The 21,158-nt window shown below is 40.2% G+C and overlaps 1 protein-coding gene across 2 annotated transcripts; it reads right to left on the bottom strand.

Annotated features, from left to right (window-relative positions):
• Nucleotides 1-3,026: 3,026 nt before the first annotated feature.
• Nucleotides 3,027-7,261, bottom strand: LOC109762732 (probable WRKY transcription factor 14). Of its 2 annotated transcripts, none has more exons than XM_040391331.3 (3): nucleotides 6,492-7,261; nucleotides 5,838-6,023; nucleotides 3,027-3,709 (listed from the first exon to the last, which is right to left on the bottom strand). In XM_040391331.3, exons 1-3 carry the CDS (start codon nucleotides 6,923-6,925, stop codon nucleotides 3,229-3,231), a joined length of 1,101 nt encoding a protein of 366 aa, XP_040247265.1. In that variant the 5' UTR covers nucleotides 6,926-7,261; the 3' UTR covers nucleotides 3,027-3,228. The 2 variants fall into 2 exon arrangements, with proteins under 2 accessions (XP_040247265.1, XP_020177194.1); XM_020321605.4 differs by having other exon boundaries at nucleotides 5,838-5,984; nucleotides 6,492-7,252.
• Between the last annotated feature and the right edge of the window lie 13,897 nt (nucleotides 7,262-21,158).

The raw sequence follows: 21,158 nt of genomic DNA, 5'->3' as shown, positions 1-21,158 counted from the left end.
GGGACCCACATGTCAGTTAACGGTCAAACAAAACGGTCAACTCACGGATTGTTTAGGTGCGGGCCGACCTATCATAAACCTGTTTAATTTCTTAACAACGAAGATTTTGGGTTTTTTCAAACAGCGGACCGCGCGACTGGCAGGTTTCTGAGAAAAATTAAAAAGTGGTAGTTTTTTGGAACCATAGCCTGTAAACTAGTAGTTTTATGCTATTTACTCTTTAATAATAGGGTTTTTATAATTTATGCCACTAGTTGTGTCCCACTACTTAATTTTGCCATTAAAAATTACAACCGCTAAAAAATGCCATCGTTTTGTGAGATGCTTGCTCAGAAATGTCAACATTTGATAACTGTACACATGTCTATGATGGATTTGACTCTGTCGTCCTCTCACGCAGGATGCATTTGCACGCAACAACCCCAAAAAGAAAAGAGCAAGCAATGGCTCCCCAAATTGTTGTACACTACAAGCCTAGTTTGTAGCTGAAGGATTATTCATCCCTAACTTTTTATTGCCCCGTGAAAATGCATCTCTAAAGCTGGTCTACACTCGGCGCACTAAACCATTTGAGATGTACTGACGGTTCACTAGGTAAAAATCAATATCTAGAAGTTCTGAATTTTTTAAATGGGACATACAAATGATGCATATGTGCCATCCTACAATATTTCGAGTCCTAATTAGATTCACGAATTGATACACAACAAGACAAAACAGACTGTAAATAGTATCACATTCAAAACTATATTGAATATTATCATAATGATACTATTCAAAACAGAATTTTGTTTTCTTTGTTTCTTGAGTTATGTATTGGCAACAAGTTACATACATATTGTATGTGTGTTGTCGAATTTCCATGCATAAACCCAGAATAAAAACCAAAAAAGAAATGGCTCCTTCGAGATCACGGAATAATACAAGACCAGTTTTCAGCTCAAGGATTATTTATCTCCAACTTTTGTCATTGCCTCTACAAAATGCATGGGAACTCAAAGCACATATCATGCATCTTGAAAGCTGGCCAACACTTCGAGCACCAGAACATTTGAGATATATTGGCGGTTCACTAGGTTAAGATTCATAGCTAAAACTTCCGATTAAAAAATCAGAACATATAAATGATGCATATGTGCACTTACCATCCTACAAGATTCCAAGTCTTATTTCGATTCACAATTTCATACGCAATCAGACCATACATGGCGTGTATAGCATCATATTTATAACTGAACTGAATAGTATCTAATGGTACTATTCACATCAAAAATTATTTTTGTATTTTTAAATTATGAATTGAATTTGCATATATTTTTTCTAGCATGGTATCATATATATACCTAAATAGTCGATCCCCACTAACTCAATTATCTTGACATGCAACTATGCAAAATCATCATGCCACCATGCATGCATGCCCCACTAAATTTAATTCTCTGAACATGCAACTATGCAAACTCATTACGCCACTATGCATGGGAAAAGATACATCTTAACATGCATCATGCATGTTACTTATATTAAATAAATTTTCTACAACTATAAAATAATCAAATATATTAAACTACATGTGCTTGAGTTTTAATTCTCAGATTGTAATTAGAATACTAGAGTTGCTACCACCAAATCTCATAGAAATTACTGCATCCAATTGCCGCTGCAACGCACGTGTATCATCTCTAGTATACATAATGTATGTGTGTTTTTGTATTTCCTTGAAAATATTCAATCCATAGTAAATTTGTAACAAAGGGCTTAGTACAATAGCACACCTTGATGTGCTAGTGCACCCTATATGCCCCCGCCGACACTCGGTACAAAGATGTCATTACTATTTCTCTCTTCAAAACTGACCCTTAGACTATTTATTTATGGGTGAGATTTTGAACATTAAGCTCAACAAGCATCATTGTGGTTTAATAGTTGACCAATAAATATATAAGGAAATTCTATTTAATACTAATATAGGTAGATTTGCCAGCATTTGATAATAGACTGAGTTTAAGTGGTTAACCAATGTTGTTTACCTTATTTTAGTCTCGTTTGAGTGCAAAATTATATTTTGCTAGCAACGGCGATATCTTGCTCCAATGATGGCTAGCTTACATAGTACTTCACCATATGATGTTTTCGAAGGAATAAGACAATATTTGACTCATACAGGCATATAATAAGTGAGATCGTCACTTGATAGAGTTAATTAATTAATTATATTCCTACGGAATTTTCTGCAACATTGTGCTAAGATGTATCAAATAGGAAAAAAGAGATTATGACTATATTAGTGCACACTCTAAAGTTAAGTGTTATTATTATTAAAGTACATGCACACTATACAATTATAGAAATAAACCATAACAGTACAAGAATTTTAACTACATGAACAATTTTATGCATTCAGTAAAACTTGAAAATTATGAAGATCAGTATTTTCTACATTTAAAATAATATGATGAGATTGATTATATTATTAGAGTAAAATAACTAGAAGAACTGAACGGAATTGATCCACGCACATATTAAAAAGGCAGTCAGGCCAACGTACATCCTCCCAAAATTTAGGCCACTCAACCATTTCACTTCGGATCATGAATATATGCACACAGGTCCAGAAACTAAGCCTTTTTTCATCTTGTTGTAAGCTAGATCCTCCATAAAGAAATAATTACTGCTCCCTCAGTCCTAAAATAAGTGACTTGGTTTAGTTGGGACGGAGGGAGTAGCATCCACAACATCAAATGTGTATTACTAGATCTAATACTTAAATAGTACTCCTTTTGTTTCTAAATATAAGACCTTTTAGAGTATTCGATACAGACTACATACGGATTTATACAAACACATTTTAGAGTGTAGATTCACTCATTTTGCTTCATATGTAATCTGTATTGAAATCTAAAAAAAAAAGCTTATATTTAGGAATGGAGAAAGTAGTTACTATGCATTTGTAATACTATCAATTAATAATATGGAAACTTTGTTAGCGATAGGAGTAGGCACATGACACATGCAGATATTTCTCATGATTAATTACCTCGTAAATATACGGATATGTACACTCTTAGTTTTATCATCATATATTGGCGGAAACAAATATATTAGTTATCCTGTTGTACAAATAAAGGAAAAAAACATGCGTTTTAAGATATGTATGATCTTCTTAGTCGAGCATGCATATATGTATCACAGCCGCCCTGATCGATTGATTAGCTAGAAGCATCGTGATTAGAATTTGTGCCACTCGTAGTTACTACTTACCCCCCTGGATCCGTAGACGTTTGCACTTGTCATCACGGGATTATTATGAGTCTCCAACTCCTCCAGCTCTGCAAAGACCTCGTCAGGCTGGATGCCTTCAAACAACAGGCCACCACCATCTCCGGCAGTGGCCGTGCTATCCGGCATCTTGCAACTGACGGGCAGCTGGTCGCCGCAGATCGGATTGATCTGCTCGACGTGGAAACTGTTGATGGAGGACGAGCTCGCGGCATTATCAGCGGAGCTACTGCTGCTGATCTTCTGCTGCTTCTTGGCAGCGGCGTGCGTGTGAGCACGAGCGTATCCAGCAAGAACGTTGCGCTGCATTGGCCATGGGTGGTTGTGCTCCGCCGTGTAGGTGATAACCAGCATGTTGGGGTCGCTGCGGCTGCGCTCCACCTGCTTCCGGGCTAGGCACCCCTTGGAGCTGCTGCATCTGTAGTAACCCCTGCATGCATGCACCAAAAATATTCCATCGTCATTGTATACTTATTAACACGTATGCGTTATTTTTTTCCCTTTACTTAAGAATTGATTTCTAAGTGGATTAAGTTAATTACACAGCATAATCCTTAAGCTGCAAACTGTCCTTTTGTGTGCGTTACCGCAAAAAAAAAGAAGACAAGTCCTGTGTTTAAATTTAATTTGGTGTGGTCGTGTGCAGGTGACAGATGCACAATTTCACAGCTATTAGCTAAGGCAAAATGTGCAACTACCCAGATAAAGAAATCAACAGCTAGAAATAGATAGCCACACAATTCAGTAATTCACCAGCCAAAAGGGAGACATGAATACATACAAATATGTTTAATTGTATATATGTGTGTAGAATGATTGTGTTTTGGTTCTTCAGTTAATTACCCCTGCAGTTTAGACGTTTTGGACATGTCTTAGTTCAAACATTGAGAATGTTAATAAAAAATATTGTCTTAAATATTTGGGTAATTGTTTTTATAAAATGATGCACGTACTATTTTAGAATGTCATCATCCCGTGGTTAGAGCCGATTGCATAATGAAACAACTCATGAACTGACCAATATTTGAATATAAACAATGCCTTGTTGAATTATGAAATAGATTATTGATTTCGAGAACAGAATGTCAAAGATGGCATATAAACCGACTCAAAAAGTCAATGATTTCTAAGTTTGACCAAGCAAATATACAAAAACATGAAGATAAATAATAACAAATCAATATCAGTATATGCACCATTAGATATATTTTCATAATGTACTTATTCAATTATTATAGTTGTTAATAGTTGTTTCCATATATTTGGTCAAACTTAGGAATAGTTGATTTTTTGATAGAATTTATACAACAAATATTTGGCCTATAGGTAACCTTATTTTCTTTGTACATACTTGTTGGGTTTGAATAAAGAGCCAAACCTGCTTGTTCCAGGTAAATGGCACCAATCTCAATTTGTCATTTATCATTTATATTCTATAACTTATCTTAGAGATACGACAGGCAAATCAACACGGCGAAGAACGAAAATCAATCAGGGGACACGAGATTTAACGTGGACAACCCCTCCAACATGAAGGGGGAAAAACCACGGGCGCCAGCCAGCAAATCTTCACTATGTCGGGGGAGGTTACAAATGCCGGGGATTACAACTGATCAACTTATCCCGTGTGGTGGCTTACAAAGGATATATATAACACAGGTGATCTAGATCAAAACTGATCTGTACCACTTCGGCCCAAGCCTACCGACGACGGTCCTCGCTCCGCTCGCTCGTTAGAAGTTAGCCTTTCTCTTTATACTTGAATTTGGATCACAACATAACAATTTATATTATTGATAAATGACTTCCCTGGTTGATATGTTTTGCAGCGACAAGACCCACCTCCCACAAATTAAAAGTCAATTTATACACACGCCCTACGTCACACTTCCACACACTCTATTGCTCCGTCTCGCTGGCTCTCTAACCGGACGGCTAGGAAGTAGTATCCAACATGTTACACCATTTTTAACTTTCCCTCGCACTCTTGGTGCAACCCCAACCCATCTTACACCATTTTTAACTTTCCCTCGCACTCTGAACGTGCAATTCCACCCTCGCCTTAGTGAAGAAATTGGCAGAGGGTGTAGCATTGCGTGCTACTCTCCGCCTCAGCTTTTACCTTGTTCACCATATCATAGTAGGTCCATCCATGTATCCCACCGACCCAAATCATCCACATGTTCCTTAACATCCCTTTCCTAACATTGAAACGCTGCAACAAACACTAACGATGAGTAAACGCAACAAACACCAGTTTTAATATTGTGTTTTCCGTCCAATCCACAAGGAAGATGCTGAGATGTCGCTGTTTTTCCTTTGGTCAAATCATAAATTTCCATGTCGATCAAATGTGGAAAACTTAGCGAAATTTGAGTTGACAGCAAAACAGTAAGCTCGTTCAAATTTATACGACCAGTCGACCTAATTGGAACAACCTACTGAAAAAACCAAACGAGAGTAATTAATGTGAGGCATGTACTTATTCGGATACAGCACCAAACTAAGACATCAGGTGTTAATTATAAACTACAACTGGATCATGAAAACAATAGTACCTTGGATAAGGAGAGCCCTTGATGGGTTTCTGGCCATACTTTCTCCATGCCCATAGATCAGATGGAATCACCTCCCCTCCCCCTCCTGCCCGGTTGCTCATCACCGGTGGCGCCGGGATGCAGACCACCTTCCTCACATCGTTCTTTCTGCAGTATGGTATATGCGTGCAAGCCATGCCGCAATAACTTAATGTAGTGAATGCCAGAGCAGTTAGAGCTTTTGAAGAACAATTAAACATCATGAAAGGAATGAAGAAGCCTGATTTAATTAGGGGGGGGGGGGGGGGGGGGCATGCAGCTATATATATTCATGCATCAAATGACAGGAATTGAAAACTATGAACTGTGGAGTTAACTCATGGTATAGCTGACACAGAATGACAATTTCACAGATATGAAGAAGTATTAAAGATGATGCTGAAATGTACCAATGGAAATGCATAGAAATAACTAAAGGTTAGATAGAATAGAACCAGAGAAAATTACATAGGAACATGCATGAACTCATGAAACTGTAAGGGAAGGGGAAATTTTAGTAGAAGAGGGCAAATGACAAATAAAATACTGAAGCAACAAAGAATAGGCCAGATCAAGTCTCTTAGCTAAGAAAGAAATTAGGATGGATCGAAGGAAAATTAATTAAGAGTTAATAACCTGGTGATCATCTGATGATGAGGAGCCGGTTGTGGTGGTGGTGGCGAGATCCTCATGGGGTCGTCGCTGTCGGCGGCGGCGCAGCACGCATGCTCAGAGATCTGGAAAGCGAGCAGTTGCTGGTGCTGGTGCTGGTGCTGCTGTGGCAGCCCATATCCACCAGCCGCCGCCAGAAGGTACGGGTCGACCACAACGGTTGACGGCGGGGCCTCAAAGGTAACCTCGCCGCCGCCGCAGGCGACGTTCGCAGGCCGCCGTTGTCTCTCCTCCTCGTAGGGGATCATGACGCGAGCTGCCGCAGAAGGGGGAGGTGGTGGCGCTTGGCGACGGGCTCCGGTGGAGTAGGCCATTGCGTTGGCACGGGCCACGACGTCGGCGAGGTCGCCTTCTCGCGCAGCAGTGGCGGCGGCGTTGGCCTGCTCCTCCATATCCATAGTGGTCTTGTGCTCTCTGCTGTATCTTTTCTTGTTTATACTATTACCAGCCTAGTCTTTGCTACTCCTAGCTTAGCCACACACACACATGCAGCCAGCTTGCAGGAGCTGTACACACACACTCACACTGCCCTGCATCTCTCATTCATGAGCTATATCCAGGTAGCTATAGGTGACAATGGAGCACAATTTGGCAGGGAGATGGATACGCTGCTGAGGTGCAAGGCAATCTTTTCATGGACTAACCACATGAGGAGATACGCGATCTGATGGCTATGAGTCTAGTCTTTGTATGGTGAGGGTGAGGTGGGCCGGTCGGATGTGTAGGACGAAATAAGCGACCTGCATTTATTTTGAGCTCAGGACACTGTTGGCGCCAACTGTGGGCAGCTTATTGCACCACAGAACAGCGGTCAGGACATTACGGCACTCCCTCCATCCGTCTCTCTGCAAGGACTACTGCCTTTGTCCCCCTTATTTAGAGAGAGGAAAGCGACAATGGGACAGGGACATGGTGGCACTTATGAGAGAGAGAGAGAGAGAGAGAGAGAGAGAGAGGAGTAGGGCTTGGTAAGCTTGTCCTTTCCCACTCACCGGCTTCTTTTCACCACTCCTCCAGTTTTTTTTGGGAGAATCTAGTGAATGAACGTTCGCTCTTCAGTCTTAGGGAGAGCACGTTCCCGCGCGTCCAATCTGGTCGTATGTTGCCGTAAAAGAGATGAAGAGGAATCGGGAGGAGGAATTACGCCCTCTCGCCACGGCTTAGATGGCATGGCTGTATGGGGTCTGACTCCTAGCCTCATCATAGGTGTTGGTCAAAGTATGAGGAAACGGGGTCGGTGGAAAAGTGACAAAAGGAGGAGTTGGCGTGAGGAAGAAGGGAAGAGAAGTGTCTAGGTAAAAGAGGAAGAAGAGTGGAGCGATGTTCACGCAATTGGAGTACATAGTGAACAACTCGCTGTAGAAGCATCCTTAGATACATCTCAGGACAGTCTCAACGTGCTATTTATCACTAGAGATGGTTGAGTAGGGTTTTACCAAGAAGATTTTATGGTAAAACATGGAAAAAATAAAAGCAGCATTGTGGGTAGCCTATTACATCCACCATTTATTTGGTCACCAAACTATTGATACCGGGCAAATTTAGTCCTCACTCCATGTGAAACCGTTTTTACACAGGTGCGGCGCTCGTTTTATACACAATACAACCTAGTCAAATATATATGAGAAACAAAAAAAATAGAGAAGGTCAATTGTATCAACAAATTCGACAAAATTGTAGAAATCATGGATAATTTATCAAAAGTTATGGAAAAGTTAAATTTAGACATGTTATAAATAGAGTTATAAAATATATAGTCCTTTAAGAAAACTGCAATTTTATTTGTTTTTATAAAAATGTGAGGGGAAAAGGATTTGGGGGATAAATGACAAAACTATAATTGTAGAATATTCCATGTATGTTACTAACAAATTTAAAATCATTTTAGTAACTTTGAATTTATTTGAGTTTAGTAAATTTTCCTTGAAATATTTTATTCTTCATGACTCCAATAGATTATTTAATCTCTCCACTCCAAAGTAAGTGTCACGGTTTTGAACTAAGGTTCAACTAACCTTAGTTCAACGCTGCGATACTTATTTTGGATCGGAGGGAGTATTATGTTTTTCTTCAAAATTGTTAATTTCCCAAATTTTGTTCAAAAACTCATACATTTTCTTGTTTGTCCCTTTTTGGTGTCAAATGTGTTTAATTATGAGTACGCATCTGTGTGCTTAGGGGTCCAAATCTGACAACTAGAGTTGCAAAGTTGAAGAAATAATCAAACTTTTCAGTTGCATGTATCATTTTTTTCCACAATGAAAATGATAGATGAGGCCCCTACATACATGAGGACTTGAACCCAAATTGTTGGATTGTACTTCCACTTCCCTAAAAAGTTGTGGTGGATTATGATAACTCTGGTTGTCCAAGCAGAAATTTATTCCCCCTATTTTAGTGTTTGTTTAACTCACTTTTGTCTACTTTTCTACCTAATTTTCTGCACTAAAATATAAATTGAACACATCATGCCACATTTCAGTAACCGCAAATAGAGCCTTAGTCCCAGGCAACAATCGAAGTATGATGGCAGCTAAGTATATTCTTTTATTAACTGCAGACCAGAGGTGTGCCTCCTATACTATATTGGAGACGTGTTGCAGGGAAATACCCTTTGGCTATCGGGTGTATATGCACCTGGTATGGAAAAATAATACTTTAGTAATTGTAACAAAAGTAAAAATTTGAAAAAATTCAGAAACAAACTTAACCGTCTGTTGTACTTGTATAAAAAATTCCGCTAAAGAAAAACTCCCATCGATTTAGGGTGAAAATAACAATTTTTCGAGAACAAAAAGTGTGAATAGTAACTTGTACATAGTGTTGATATTTTTCCACGTAGAATACCATGAAAGTCAAGATTGTTTTAAAAAAAATTAAGACTTTTTAACTTTCTTTGCAATTACTAAATTATATTTTCATATCAGGTGCATATACACCTGAGAACCAAAGGTGTTTGTTCCCCTGTAGCATGCTCTTACCGTCACCGGGCAGCAAAAAACTAAATTATAACACAAGTGTGAGGAATACAGCCTGTGCAATCAGACCGGCCTGCTGTTCATGAGAAACATACCGTGCTGAGCAACATATTTAATTAGATTTTGTGTTCCCCCTTGTCATATATGTGTGCACGTACGTATGCCTATGTGCATGTACAGTGCAACTTTTGACTTAAGTTTAACTAACATTGTCGTGTCACTTTCTACCGATCGTGAGCATTGATCGATTGATCATTTTATATGCGGCATGCATGAACAGCCAGGCCTGTAAAAAGATGCTTATTTGTCAAGTTACCAACACTCCCACGGGCAAGCTATGGCATAGTACTACATGCAAAAGTAATGAATTCTTAGAAGCGTAAAGTCAAAATTCCCTATCTTTGCCAGCTAAATAATATATAGATTTTTTGGGAGAAAAAACGTATAATTAGATTCTTCTGAAAATTAGTTTCATAAAATGTACTTTAATAATTATTTACTTACATGTTGATAGAAACATTAGTGGTCAAATGCTCCGCCTAAAAAAATCTAAAATATTGAATATTATTTTGGAATGGAGGGAGTATACATCATATTAGCTCATCGAAGTGGGTAAATAATGCATACACCAAATTTCAAACAGATTTCGACAAAGGGTAATATATTAGTACCGAGATGAAACAAATTACTCCCAGCCTTTACAATAACACAATTTCAAGACCTAATCGAGACATTGAGTATGTACACCACCAAAAAGATAAAAGGAAGAAGAAGGGAAAAAATTGACGCCACAAACCATGCATAACAAACAGACAACAACATCATTTCCCTTCATTGACAACACACGAACACCAATTTTCATGGTTTAATGCATTCGGATTATTCCTATCTGCTAATGGAATATGTTGTTTTCCTACACGTTTCTTTTACAAATTAGCTCGGGCATGTAATGTTAAAAAAAAGAATAACGGATTTAAATTTGGAAAATCTGCACCGTTGTCAATAAGTTGTGATTGCGGGACAGGGTTTTGGACATTTCCAATGCATGATGACAAGGGAACATGGTGTTGCGTCAGGTTAAAATATCATGACCCCCCAAAAGGACAAGCATGTTTCACTCTCGCATGTATATGCACCTTTTATTGAAAAAATTATAATTAATTAAAAAGTCAGAAAAACTGAGAATATTTTTGAAATAAACTTGACTTTCCTTTGTACTTGAAAAAAGCCACGAAAGAAAACCCACCATTGACTTCAGGACCAAAGTGTGAATGGCGACTGGTATATAGCAATAATTTTTTTTGCCTTGAAGTCAACTGTGAGTTCATATTCGCGAATATATATATATATATTGGTGCAAAAGAAAGTCAAGTTTATTCCAAACAGTTTTGCTAAAGCACATCTAGATGTGCTCTAAGTATTGCACATATAAGTCTTATGTCATTGATTTTACGCTATTCCAAAAAGGCTCCTGAATTTTTTACTTTTTAAATTATTAAATTGTATTCCCCATATCAGGTGTACATAGGTTTGAGAACCAAAGGGACCCCCCCCCCCACCCCCCGAAAGTCCTTTTTTAGCACCAACAAAATAAGTCCCTTTTCTAGGGAACTGGGATAGGCAAAAGCCGGGATGGACCATTCTTTTTTATAAAATACCTACATAGCCTTTTTTTGCAGGAAAAAATCCTACATAAACAATATTTGTAAAGACAACTCGTTGTGTGCATCCTCCATGTGACTTTGAAGGAAAATTTTCCAAGGGCCTAACTTCGTGCTAGAATTTCCTAGCTTAGAAATCAACCCATAGAAAATTTGAAGGTTCACTGTTCTGGTACAGAACTGTCAATTCTCCCTCTAGATCTAACAAGTGAGCTGGTGTATGGTGAGGTAGGAGAAAGAAGAATGAGATCGATGAATATGATTCGATGCGGATGGGTGGCAGCAAAGTCTCAGAGGGTGATGTGATGGATCAAGCGACAAAGGAACTTGCTTGGGACGCTACCTAGCATACCAGACAGTACTCTCTCTCTCTCTCTCTCTCTCTCTCTCTCAACAACTATGCATACCTGTATCCTCTCTCTCCCTCTTATATGTGGTTCTGTCATTCTGTGGTGCTGTATGGAGGAGCGCAGAGGCAGGCAATTAAGCATGGCGGCAGCCTTCGGTGGATTTGCCTCGAATCAAACAAAGCCCCAGAACATCCAACTGTGCCACTGTGTGGCACTAGTGTCGATCTGATCGGTCAATGGCCTCCCGTTCATGATTCAAAAGATATTTTTCGCAAAAGGCTTGAACAAAATGATCACACATTACATGAATATATACCATGTTAATTGTTTGATGTTACTTGGGACTATTTCGTAAGAAACCCTCCATTCATTGACATTTAATTCCGGTGGAATTCCCGTGATTTTATGGGTTTTTTTTTCAACATGTAGCTTTTCGACGGGATATGGTTAGGCCGCTTGGATAATTATATATTCACATGACTTAGCTCTAGTGTCCTATTTGCTTTGAGTAGGGTTTGATTTTTCTCGTTCATAACTTGTTTTTCCTTGCTATGTACACACACGTGCACGTTCCCTTGTACGCGCTATGAAACACGCCGCCGCACTTCTATTCATGTTGTATTCTTCGTCAACCTCCTGTGAGCCAGGATCGTCATAGAGTATTTATTTTTAGGGTCTTTTACATTTATGTCCTTAACTCGAACCCACTACTTAGATTTACCTTTAATTTTGAAGTATGCTTAAATTTGTCTCTCTGCCGTTAACTAACCTTACAGAAATGCCCTTCTGTTCCGTTTTCGTCTGGTCAAAGAGGTTTGACCATCTACAGGGCGTTTATTGGACATTTTGCCCCTGCCTCCATGTGTCACTTACATGTGGGACCTAGTCAGAAAAAATAAAAAGGAAAAACTCTTTCTCTCACCCCTCTCTCACACACACTTACATGTGGGCCCCAAACAAAACAGAGAAATAAAAAAAGAAAAAAATCCCTCCCACCTCTCTCCCCTACCTCACATCCTCTCTGTCTCACCTCCGGCGAGCGCCGACTGCCCTGGACTGTGCGCCGCTGCCACTAGCTCGCCACGTGTCGCGGCCCTCCCTCCATCCCATCCTCCTTCTCCCTCCCACCCTTCCTCTCGCTCCCTCTCCCTGGACCGTGCGCTGGACTGGCGGCGCGCTCCGGTGACCAAAGCCACAGCGGCGATGGCCGGAATCGCAACTCGGGCGACCAACTGGTAGGAGGAGAGTAAAATTTGGACGAGTGCGATGATGCATGCCCAGTGGTACCAACAGAGCATGCAGGGGTGGTCGGAATCAACCGCAGCGAGGAGCTAGGCGGCGGCCGGCGGCGGGGCTTGACGGATTCAATAAGGCGGGCATGGATCCAGTGGTTTAAGGGGCTCGACGACATCTTAGGGGCACCACGAACATGACAGGGACATTGATTTGTGGTTTAGCGGCAAAGGGGTGACGAATTGACAATGGCGCTCCGGTGGCCGTAGACGAGGAAGATAGTCGATTCGGTCATGTTTGGGAGGTCCTGCTCGAGATGCTCCTAGGAGAAGACGAAGTCGAGGCGTGCACATCTCCTGGACAGCTTTTCCAGCCGTCTGTGAGGACGATAGCCACGAAAATGACGAAGGTCATGAAGACGGCCGTTCTGGAATGCGTCTGAGGAGAGGAGATCGAGAGGGGGAATGGAGGGAAAGTTAGCTAAGGTTTTCCAGGGGCCTGCGGGCGTCGCTAAGTAGCCCTACTCGAGGTACTACGGCGGCAACTGTCGAACAGTGACTGAGGTGGTGCGCGCTGGCGCGTGCGCAGTCGGTGAGCTGAGGTGGGTTGGGCCTGGCGCTGTGCACTTGGGCTGAAGTGCACATTGCACTTGGGCCAAAAGGTAAGCACTCTCTTTCTTCTCTTTTTATTTTTTTATTTTTTCCCAGGGGTAAAAATATCCAACAAATGCCTCATAGACGATCAAAGCCCTTTGACTAGACGGAAACGGCACAGAAGGGTATTTCTGTAAGGGAAAATAACGGCAGAGAGGCAAATTTGAGCAGCCTTCGTAATTATAGGCAAATCTGAGTAGATGGTTCGAGTTAGGGACAAAAATGAAAATGACTCTTATTTTTATCCAACCCGGCGTAGAGTATTTAACGCGTATGCAACGAAATGCTGGACTAACATGCACCCCCCTCGCTCCTCACAGGCCGGGTCCATTCTGTTTTTCTGTCGATCCTTCTCTACTTCTGTTTCATTTATTTCTTTCGTTTTTATGACTTTTTTGTTTTTCCTTTCTATTTTTTGTCTCATTATTGTTTCATGTTTATTCTTTTTATTTTGCCAAATTTCCCTTCACTTTTTATGTTTTTCCTTGTTCTATGTTCTCGCTTTTTGTGTATGCATTTGACCATTTTCCACACACCATATAATATATATCCACATGTATGTAAACAATTTTCTTAATCTATGACTATTTTCAAATACATGAACTTTTTCAACACATGGATACAACATTTCCCACTAAAAAATACTTGTCCGTAACTTGTGCTTGTGAAACCTTGTTATTTCTTTGTACAAACAATATCTTCGTGAAGCGAACATCATTGATCACGCGTTAGCTAGTCTTGCCAGAAGGGTTCATACACATATCTTTTGGTTGATGATATAAACCTGTTCTCAAGTAAATAACTAGGTGATTTTCTACAAATTATCAGTTGAACCATCATAAAAGTCAAGTCCATCTTCAGAAAAAAAAATCGTTTTGGTTTTTTGCAACGTGACTAAGAAAGAATTGGTCCAAACACCGTTCCTTGTTTCACAAGAATCATGCAAGAATTCGTGGCCCTTTAACTATAAGATTGTTAATTATAGAGGCTTGTCGCCAATTTACTTACCTGTGGTGTGGAAGCTTAAGGTCCTTGCTACATCCGCATAATTTGTTTGGGTAGTCCAGCAAACAAGTATTTTTTTTCAGTTGAGAATCAATGTTTATCGAACTAGTAGGAACCATTGGAAATATAGTCAATGATCGGTACATGCACACGATTAAAAAACTTCACTTGTCCCCAACTTGGCCATGAAGGTTGTCAGTCTTCCGGTCTTGCTAGTTATAAGAATAAATTATGTATATTGTGGAAGTAATTGATGATTGCAAGTAACTAAAGAAATGGACCAGATTGTAAACAATATTAAAAGCAAGCGAATGAGGTTGAAAGTAATGAGAATGAATGAATTGGGACCCATAGTTTCACTAGAGGCATCTCTCGAAACAAGATGACATAGGTGTGTTGTGAACAAATTATAGTTGTGTGTCAATTAAATTACAGTTGTTGTGAGTATGATCATGCGTGCAATGATTGCACATACGCATTACGTCCTTATATCTGTAGACTGTTATTCAACTACCTCTATAGCTAATACTCCACCCCAAGATGGCTATTAAGTAAAACAGAGTATTGTTTTAAGCAATGTAGCATAATGTTGATAGTATATTGTCTTTACCTCCAGTTCATCACCAAGACAACTACACAACTATCTATTTATCTTTAGTGGCAACACTACAATACAAGTAATTTTTCCCCTTTATGTCATCGCGGTGGTTCATTTACAAGATTGAACCCAACCAACATACATGACTCCCTTTTCAGGATCAGTCATTTAAACACGACCAGTGCAAGACTAGTAGATCGGAGAGCATGAATGTATGTAAATCATACAACAAAGAAACCAAAGAATTCTCACAAGAAATCATGAATAGATTTGATCATAAAGTGAAAATTCAACACACCACAATAAACACACCAAGATGTACATCATATTGATCACTAGTAGGGAAAATCTTATACATAGAATCTTACCAGCAGCGCGGTTCAAAATAAGGCGCTACTGCTATTTAGCAGTATAGCAGTAGCGTGTGTAGAAAAACAGCGCTACTACTACCCTCGTAGCAGTAGCGGTTAGCAAAACACAGCGCTACTACTACAAATGCCACGACGTTGCCGTCGGAGTAGGTTTAGTAGTAGCGCCTGTTTTCTAAGAGCGCTACTGCTATTGAACTTAGCAGCAATGCTTTTCGCCCACCCTCGCTGCTGCTAAGTTTAGTCCACTCGTTGCAACTAATTTAGTCCCACCTCGCTCCGCGAACAGGGTGTTTACCACCTTAAATACGTTACTTCTCAAACCATCACAACCACTTGGTCTTCGTTGAACTCTATGTGTAGGATCTGTGGCCGCAATAGGAATCTTCACCGGTTCTTAAACCAAGGAAGATTCCTATTGACAATTTAGATTGTACACAAAAAGATCATTGATGAGCAATGTATTTTTGATTTTTTTAGATGCTTAGCCTTACCAGTAGCGTGTTTTCCCACAAGGCGCTACTGCTAAAGGGATAGCAGCAGCGCTGCTCTGGTAGACCGCGCTACTGCTAACTAGATAGTAGTAGTACTGGGCCTTGGCCCATGCTACTGCTAACCCGGCCTTATCCCCGCCCCGGCCCGCCCGTTTCCTCACTCTCCCTGTCTCACTATCACCATCGCGCCCGTCCTCCTCCTACCATCGCCGTCGTCGCTGCATTGCCGCCGTCGTCGCCGCCATCCCTCCTCCACCCACTCCTCCTTTTCCTCTCCCTCCTCCACCCACTCCTCCTCCCTCCTCTGCCCACCCCTCCTCCCTCCTTCGCCCCACTCCTCCTCCCTCTTGCGCCCCACTCCTCCCTCCTCTAGCCGCCTCTCCTCCTCCCCTCATCCCTCCCCTTGCTACTCCCTCCTCCAGCCGCCCCTCCTCCTCCATCAACAGCCCCTCCTCCCTCCACAACCCCTCCTCCCTCCCCCTCCTCCATCCACAACCCATCCTCCCTCCCCTCGTTCATTCACATAGTTAGGGTTTAGTTGATAGCTTATCGTGATTAGATTTAGTTGATATGTAACACTTTGATTTAGTATGCTTCTAGGGTTTAGTTGATAGCTTATAGTGTTTAGAGTGAATTAGTAAAAATTCAAACATAGTTAGTAGATTTAGTTGATATGTAACACTTTGATTGTAGAATTTAGGTTTTTTGAATAGTATAGGTAGGTAGAATTTTGTTGTAGAAGGTAGATATAAATTTTTAGTAATACAAAATTTTAGTAATATAAATTTTTAGGTATAGAACTTTTTGAATTATAGAAATGTATTGGAATGCTATATGACAAATTTTTAGGTATCAAATTTAGTAATAGGAATTTCAGCAATCAAACTCTAAGTTATATTGTGAAATTAGGGCATTTTTCTATGGTTCAAGAAGTAGACAGTAAGTTATATTCAAATTGGATATTTACTTGATAGCTTATAGGGTTTCACTAAGTCCTAAAATGAGGATAATAATGTTTTTGTTTATATTGTTTTTTGCAGAAATCAAGGAGCCCTGCATCATCCCCGCTGTCCTCCCCATCACCGACCCCCTCCGACCTCGAGGTGAGACCAGCCAAATCCCCATGTTGATGACGATGTAGATGTTTTGATAGATGTAGTAAAGTAGTAGATGAGTAGCTGTGACAATTTCCATGGAATAGAAAATTTTCAATGTAGGTCTTTCAAATATGATGGAGATTTAGACATGCCATATGTAGTGTTGTGTACTACTAGTGCTTGCCCAAGTGGCCTATGTTTGCAGGAAACACCTCAGAGTGGGCTATGTTTTGCTGAAGTGTTGATTCATTTCTGTTCCGGTAAATTTCAGGCGCTCGATATGTCCTATTTTAGCAAAGGTCATGCCGGATTTTTCCGTGAATTTAAGCATGACTTGTGCTAGAATATATAGGAAATATCGAGTGCTTTGGATTTGCTAGAAAGAGAATTAAACGACATTTCAAGCTAACTTTAAGTCTGTCGGGGCTCCATACATGACAGTCAAAAAATCGGTGAGGGAGAGTCTCCACCATATATAAGAGAAGAAGAATACCGACTGTTGTCGTGGGGGTCGCTTCTCCTTCTTCTCTTTGTGCTAGACCTTTGTTATGCACTAGGGGAAGAAGGAGTAGCGACCATCATTGACGGTCGAAAAATCGGTGAGGGAGTGTCCACCATATATGAGAGAAGAAGAATGCTGACTGTTCTCGTGGGGGTCGCTTCTCTTTCTTTTCCTTGTGCTAGATATTTGTAATGCACTAGGAAAAGGAGGAGTAGCGACCATCACCGACGGTTGCAATATCAGAGAGGGAGTGCCCACCATATACGTGAGATGAGAGTTTAGGAAGGAAGACTCGACAGATCTAAAGTCAACCCGTTGCATATTGAGTAATAGTGATATGTGTGTTGAGTTTCCTGGTAGTTTCCTTCGATCGATTTTCAATTAATGTTTCAGCTATGAACATAGGAAATGTCTGACGACGAAAAGGATTTCGGTATGTGTGAATACTGCGAAGACGAGCGCGACCTGTGCGATAGGCCTCACCTAGTTGGTGGTAGGCGCTTCAGCATCAAGCTGGATGAGACCTTCGAAGTGGATACAGTAAGTCACAACGACAAGTCTTTTTGCGTAATTAAGCATGACTTTTGCTTCTTTTGCTTCAACTTATAATTTTAAATTTTTACTATTCTATTAGCATATCCCCTGCCATGCAAGAATGTATGTCTTGGATAAGGTTGGTTTCAGTACTATGGAAACTATGGAGGTAAAGAGAGTTCACTTGAGGACCGAGCATGGTTATTCTTTTGCCGTAAAATTATACAATGCAGACACCTACACCTATTTTGAATGCAAAAATTGGAGAGCACTATGCAAGGCTTATGCATTTGAGCCTGATATGCTTATCACCTTTGATATTCGTCCGGAAGATGAAGTTGAAGGTAATATCGACATCTGGGTCGATGTGCAGACGCCTCCAGTTCTACCATTATGTGAGTTTCTCAACCATATTTGTGTCTTGGATATTGTTTATTAAAAAATAGTTGACAACTAATAGAGATCCGAATCGAATACAAAAGATCGGAAATGTCCATTCGTTCTTCTCCACCTGATGACGAAGTGCCCGGTCTTTCTATTGACAGCTTATTTCCATTCAAGCAAACATGTCCGGCGCTTGGTAGACATGACCTACTACTGTCCCGGGGCTGAACTAAACTGCGAGGAGATAAGTCATTATGTTTCATGGCTTGAGGATCTTGATACTGTCAAGACAGGTTATTTTCCTGGACTTCAAAATATTAGTACTCAAAACATGCGACCACTAGCGTGCGTATTGAACTACGGTCACATCTATTTAGGAAAGATGGTAAGATTTTTACTATTTGTCCTCAATGCATCTTTTGCATACATTATTTTTTAAGCTAAACTTCATTGCTAAGTATGTTACTACGATGTTCTTCAACAAGGACTCCCGATGATAGTTGTGCCTCATTGGATCGAGGCTAAAGGTCGCATGAAAATGGTTAGCTTAGGGCCAAGACATCCTACATTGCACATGAGTGCATTCAGGATTTCTAAAAGCGAGCAAGTCTTAATAGTCCAAGACCGGAGCAAAATTGTGAAGGATCGCAGAGAAGTACTAGGGGGCAGCAATCAGTAGCGTAGCCCACAATTAGGAGACAGGTTTATCTGCATGCTCCAATATGATGAAGCAGGAGTGCTACACATGTTCTATGCTATTTTACCTGAGAGAGAGCAACAGGAGTGATTAGCTAGCTAGAATGAGTTTGAAGATGATGATGTGCTACACTATGACTATGATGATTAAATAGCTAGTGTTGGTGGTAATGACTATGGTGATTATTAGTAGCTAGTGTTGGTGGTGATTAGATAGCTACACTATGACTATGATGATTAAGTAGTGTTGGTGGTAATGACTATGATGATTATTAGCTAGTGTTGTTGGTGATGATATGATGCAATAGTTTTTATATTAATATGATGATGATGATGAGTTATTATATCACTGGGTGATTCTTTCACCTAGTGATTTAATAACTCATTATAATGTAAAAACAATCCCTAAATTTCTACTGTATGAAAACTTGTATAAAGGTGTATGAATATGACATAAAATAAAAAAGAAACAAAATACGGAATAATAGTAGTAGCGCGGGCAGTGAGACGCGCTACTAGTAATTACCAGTAGCGCCTTTTGCAGAAGCGCTACTACTAAGTAGATATAGCAGTAGCGCGGGTGAACAAATGCTACTGCTAACCTTTAGCTGTAGCGCCGTAGCAGTAGCGTGGTTACCCGCCTACTGCTAGGCCAAAAACCCGCACTACTGCTAGGCTTTTCCCTAGTAGTGGATCTCCATCATGTAGTGCATCTCATGAGATCTTTGCATTGAAGAACAAGGAAAATAAGATGCCGTATAACTACTACTATGGACCCATAGTCTAAGGAGGAATAATCACACAAGGTCATAGTGGCGGCAAGCTTGATGAAGATATCTCCGGCGATGGATCCCTCCTCCGTCAAAATACAAGAACAGGCCTTCAGACTGGATCTTCGCATAACAGAGACGTGCAGTGAGGGAACAAAATTCTCGATAAATATGAAGGATGTTTTTGGGGGTATATAAAGGCAATGACGAAAATAGGTGGTGGATACGATACCCATGGGCCCCACCCGACCCTTTGTTGGACACGAGCTAGGGTCGTGTGGGCACCATGAGGGTCCCTTTTCGTGGCTTTGGTTCCCTCCTTAAGCTTCCTGATCTAGAACTTCATGCTGTATTTTTCCTTTTTTTCTATCTGTAAATTGATTTTCTAAGAAAGGCAAGAAGTAGCAGAAAACAACAAGTGGCTTTGGGCACTAAATTAATAGGTTAGTCTAGAAAAATGAGACCAATACTATGCAACTATGATATAAAATTAGCATGAGACAAGCAAAAAAATATAGATACGTTTGAGATGTATTAGTTCTTTGAAGATACACATTTTCCTGTGGTTGTTTTGATCCAAATAAAATTATGACTAGAGATGACCTTTGGATTGTGTGTTCTGCATAGATTTGGAATTTGTTCAACACCTTGTGATTGATTGTATGGCTGCAAGAAATATTTGAAAACAATTCACACAGTGCTTTGGTGTGGGTGTTTCTCATGTGTAGCGAAGAATTGGGTGGTTTCTCTACAATCCACATTCAATATTGGTAGTTATGCGGTCTTCTGGGGGTCCGTGGAATAGTATAAATGGTATGGTATTTACTAAGATTGTTGGATAAATATCATACATGTTCGGAGCTGTATCATGTGTGATATTAGTTAGTGGTTGTTGATGTGTATAGGAGGGACTCAAAATAGGTTGGATAGCTCTGCATCATTCGCTGTCGATACCATGTGGGCTTCGCTCGGTTTGACAATCGTGATCCACTGCCTTCTCTGAAGTACTCATGTCACATCACACAACTGCAAAAGCAAGTAAATGAAGGAAATATGCCCTAGAGGCAATAATAAAGTTGTTATTTTATATTTCCTTATTCATGATAAATGTTTATTATTCATGCTAGAATTATATTGATCGGAAACCTAAATACATGTGTGAATACATAGACAAACATTGTGTCCCTAGTGAGCCTCTACTTGACTAGCTCGTTGATCAAAGATGGTTAAGGTTTCCTGACCATAGACATGATTTGTCATTTGATAACGGGATCACACCATTAGGAGATTGGTGTGATGAACAAGACC

This window comes from Aegilops tauschii, chromosome 5, assembly GCF_002575655.3.
Source record: "Aegilops tauschii subsp. strangulata cultivar AL8/78 chromosome 5, Aet v6.0, whole genome shotgun sequence".
NCBI classification, from domain to species: Eukaryota; Viridiplantae; Streptophyta; class Magnoliopsida; order Poales; family Poaceae; genus Aegilops; species Aegilops tauschii.
Note: the sequence above shows the minus strand (reverse complement) of the source record. Positions and strands in the feature narration are given on the sequence as shown.

Excerpts from the sequence above, each read along its gene's own strand:
- LOC109762732 (XM_040391331.3), bottom strand. The coding sequence starts at position 6,925 with ATGGATATGGAGGAGCAGGCCAACGCCGCCGCCACTGCTGCGCGAGAA. Across the intron at positions 6,024-6,491 it reads CATCATCAGATGATCACCAG|TTATTGCGGCATGGCTTGCA; the intron begins GTTATTAACTCT and ends CACTACATTAAG. Across the intron at positions 3,710-5,837 it reads AAGGGCTCTCCTTATCCAAG|GGGTTACTACAGATGCAGCA; the intron begins GTACTATTGTTT and ends GCATGCATGCAG.